The sequence below is a fragment of the Gavialis gangeticus genome, unplaced genomic scaffold (assembly GCF_001723915.1).
Source record: "Gavialis gangeticus isolate Ggan-Ray unplaced genomic scaffold, GavGan_comp1, whole genome shotgun sequence".
In the NCBI taxonomy this organism is placed as follows: domain Eukaryota; kingdom Metazoa; phylum Chordata; order Crocodylia; family Gavialidae; genus Gavialis; species Gavialis gangeticus.
Genome location: NW_017729026.1, coordinates 26,798,480 through 26,801,788, shown reverse-complemented (window position 1 = coordinate 26,801,788; position 3,309 = coordinate 26,798,480). Strand labels below are relative to the sequence as shown.

At 42.3% G+C, this 3,309-nt stretch overlaps 1 protein-coding gene across 1 annotated transcript in view; it reads left to right on the top strand.

The window, feature by feature from the left end:
• The first annotated feature begins 1,431 nt into the window (after positions 1 to 1,431).
• The window catches only part of RPF2 (ribosome production factor 2 homolog), a 33,626-nt gene continuing 31,748 nt past the window's right edge, over positions 1,432 to 3,309 (top strand). Inside the window, exon 1 of the mRNA XM_019520082.1 lies at positions 1,432 to 1,524. Within this exon, the coding sequence (XP_019375627.1) occupies positions 1,502 to 1,524 (23 nt within the window). The 5' untranslated portion in view covers positions 1,432 to 1,501. The remainder of the gene's footprint in view (positions 1,525 to 3,309) is intronic.

The window sequence follows — 3,309 nt, the reverse complement described above, 5'->3', positions numbered from 1 at the left end:
ATCTGCTCGGGTCCCTTCCGACCCTAGAAACTATGAAATGTAGTATGTAACAAAAGTTAAATGTTTGGAAATAACAAAGGTAGGAAATAAATGTTAGATGCTCCTTAATTTGATAGAAAAATACATTAAACCAAAATTAAAGGGTTAGACGGTTTATGTATTGAAATAGTAGTAATAAACATGGCAATACAGTGTTAAAAAAAGGAGAAATGCCTCATCAAAGCATAAATAAAACATACAATGAAGTAATATTAATACATTTTTGCTGTTTTTTAAAATAGCCATATATTGCAACTATATGTATTAGCTTGACGTGGTCCTAACAGCAGTAAGACGGGTGTGTGAATTGCTCACAGATTCCATACAGGCATTTCTGTATGTACTATGCAGCTGGAGAAAGAAGAGAGGTATACTGGGCTCTAAGTATTCTAGCTAATCTTTAGCAAAAAAACAAAATAACACCGTGCCCCGACAAATACCAGGATCTAGGCACAACCTGATGGGGCATAAACATGCCCATGAAGATATGTGTAAAAAGGCTTCTGCTGGATGAGGTTGAAGTTGGTTCCTTATTCCAATTGTGCTCAGGGTTATTTGGGACAGTCCCTCAGTAGCAGGGCCCAAAAAGTATTTTGCCCTATAATCCTACCCTAATTTGGTCTTCATTTAGGGCTCTGTACTTGATGTAGGATATTATTTTACGTATTCCATCAGCTATGTATATTTAATTATCTCTTTTTAGAATGTGTAATTCACAAATAACAAGTTTTTAGTGCGTATAGATTGGGTTTGAGAAAGGGACTAGAAATAATTTTTGTTTGTTTGTTTGTTTGTTTATTGTACCGTTCCTGGACTGCACTGCAATCAATACCAGGCCGATGCATGGAGTGGATGGAGAAAGCTCCAGTTCCACCTCCCAACACCAAAAATCTACTCAATATAGACCTCCTATGGAGGACCTATTAGGGACAACCACCTGCCCTGGGGAGCCCGCCTACGTGGTCACGGTGCTTCCCCTGCCAAATAAGGAATCAACTTCAACCTCATTTCTGCTGGTTAGAGTTTTGCGCGGGTAATTCCCACCGGCTTCTTCAACTCTACTTTTGGCAGGATAATAAAGAATGCAAAGGGTTTATTACATTATCGTTATTATCCTTATCATCATTATTATTAGTCTAATAATACAACGTTAACAATAATAACGATGATAGTACCAGTACTAACGACGATCACGTACTGAAAAGCGACCTATTCGCCAACCAGGAGCAGACGCGGCGCTTCCCTCTCCACACTTTCCGCCCGGCTCAGGGCAGCGCCCTCATGCGTTGTCACTGAGCATGCGCTGGCGGCCAAGCTACTAAACAGTGGGGGGGAGGGAGTAGTGGTGCCGCCGCTTCCGGTAGGTGGTTGTGACGTTACGGAGTAAAAAGGGACTGCAGACTTCCGGTTGTACGTGGTGCATCCACGTGGGTCCGAGCCGGGTGTGCCAGGGGCTATCGAGATGGAGCCGCTGGACCGTGTCCTGTGAGTGTGGGGTTGGAGTTGCGGGGTCCGGAGGGACGTGGGTGTGGGTGTGCGCTTCCTGCCCCCAAGAGCTTTGTCCTGCCCTGCTGCCTGCCGAGCTGCTGCTCTGCTTCCTGCGCCTTACTCTGTACCCCTGCCCTCGTTGCTGCTCTCTTTTTTGGTCCCGGCTGCGTGTTCCCTGCCAAATCTGCTGCTCTGGCTTCTGCTTCTTGCCCGAGCTGCTGCTGTGGTGCCTGCCAGCTGCACAGGCTGCTCTTGCTACTCGTGCACTCATACTTGTGCCGCCCCTGACCTGTTGGGTTGCCCGTCTCTAAATGCGGGGCAAGCTTAGATTCACTCTGGAGGACGGTACAGAGCCTGCGGGCTATGGGCTGAAATGAAACCGCAGAGAGTCGTTTATGGCCATGAACATTCAAAGTAACATCAGCAGTGGTGGTGGCTCTTTCTTACTCCCAGGTGTCCTCCTCCATCTCTGTCTGCCTTGTCTTTGTAAAAGGGTCATGGCTCTTTTTTGTTCACCCTACTTCAAGACCAGGGCTGATGGACAGTTTCTAATGAAAGGTTTTTTGTATTTTTTTTTAATGGGTCATGAAGTAGCAGGGAAGTGCCCAGCATAACTGTTGAGCATGCATCAGTGGTGGCCTCACTGGCTTTCTGAGAATGTTATCCAATTCTCAGGAGCTGCTCTGTGGTTATGGAGTTGGGCAACAAAAATCCTTTTTGGTTAATTTCAGCAACTTTGAATGTTATTTGCTACTTTGAAATCTGATGATGGAGTAAATTTATTTTTCTTTTTGCTTTTTCACACTTGGATGGGCTACAACCATTTTACATTTCTGGAAAACCCATTAGCTTTCCTCAAACTATTGTCAAGGCATCAAGACCAGGTTCTGTAAAGAAACTTGAAAGGTCTTGTGGTTTCCTTAAACAAGGAAATTGGGTAATAGTGTAGTCTCAGAAAGCTGCCCAGGTACCACAGCTGTGTGATCAACAGTTATGCTGAGCACTTATCTGCTACTTTATGATGTATTAAAAAAATACAAGAAACCTTTCATTAGAAACTGTACATCACGTGTTATCTTAAAATTGAACATATATTACATGCAATCTCTTATATGATCTTACTCATTTATAATAAAGTAACCAAGTGAAGTTACAGGAAGGCATATATTACTGTGCAAAGAATCAACATTCCATATTTTGCCAATTTTAATAATGGCAATCATAATTGAAATTTAATGAGACAATATGTATCTTTTGCTCTTCATCATACCAAAAAAATACAGCACGAACAAATTACTAATGTATACTTTTACGAGTTAAATAAGTTTCATACTGAGTTGTGTGTACTGACTCATGCAATTGGCTCAAACCAACCAAAAATGTTAAAAAGAAAAAATCGGCAGTTATTCTCCAACAGCTGAAAGCTAAACTCAGTTGAATGCTTCCAGATAAACAACAACAAAAAAGGCTAAGACAGATGTCCACTAAGTGAGGGTAATGGAGCCAGCATTAAACTTTGGAATGAAAGTTTTAGGAAAGTTTTGTTGTTTTTATGTATTTGTATAGATCATGTGTTCGTAAAATAAATGCTTTATATTAGAGATGCACTGATATATCAGTCTGGTATTGGATTGGTACCAATATAAACAAAATTTGACCGTACTGGAAATTGGCCTGTTGGGGCCAGTAATTTGGCTGATAAATGCCCGTATGTGTGCACAGCCACAACACAGCATTCAGGCAGTGAGGAGCACAGCCTGGCAGTGTGGAGACCTGCCCCAA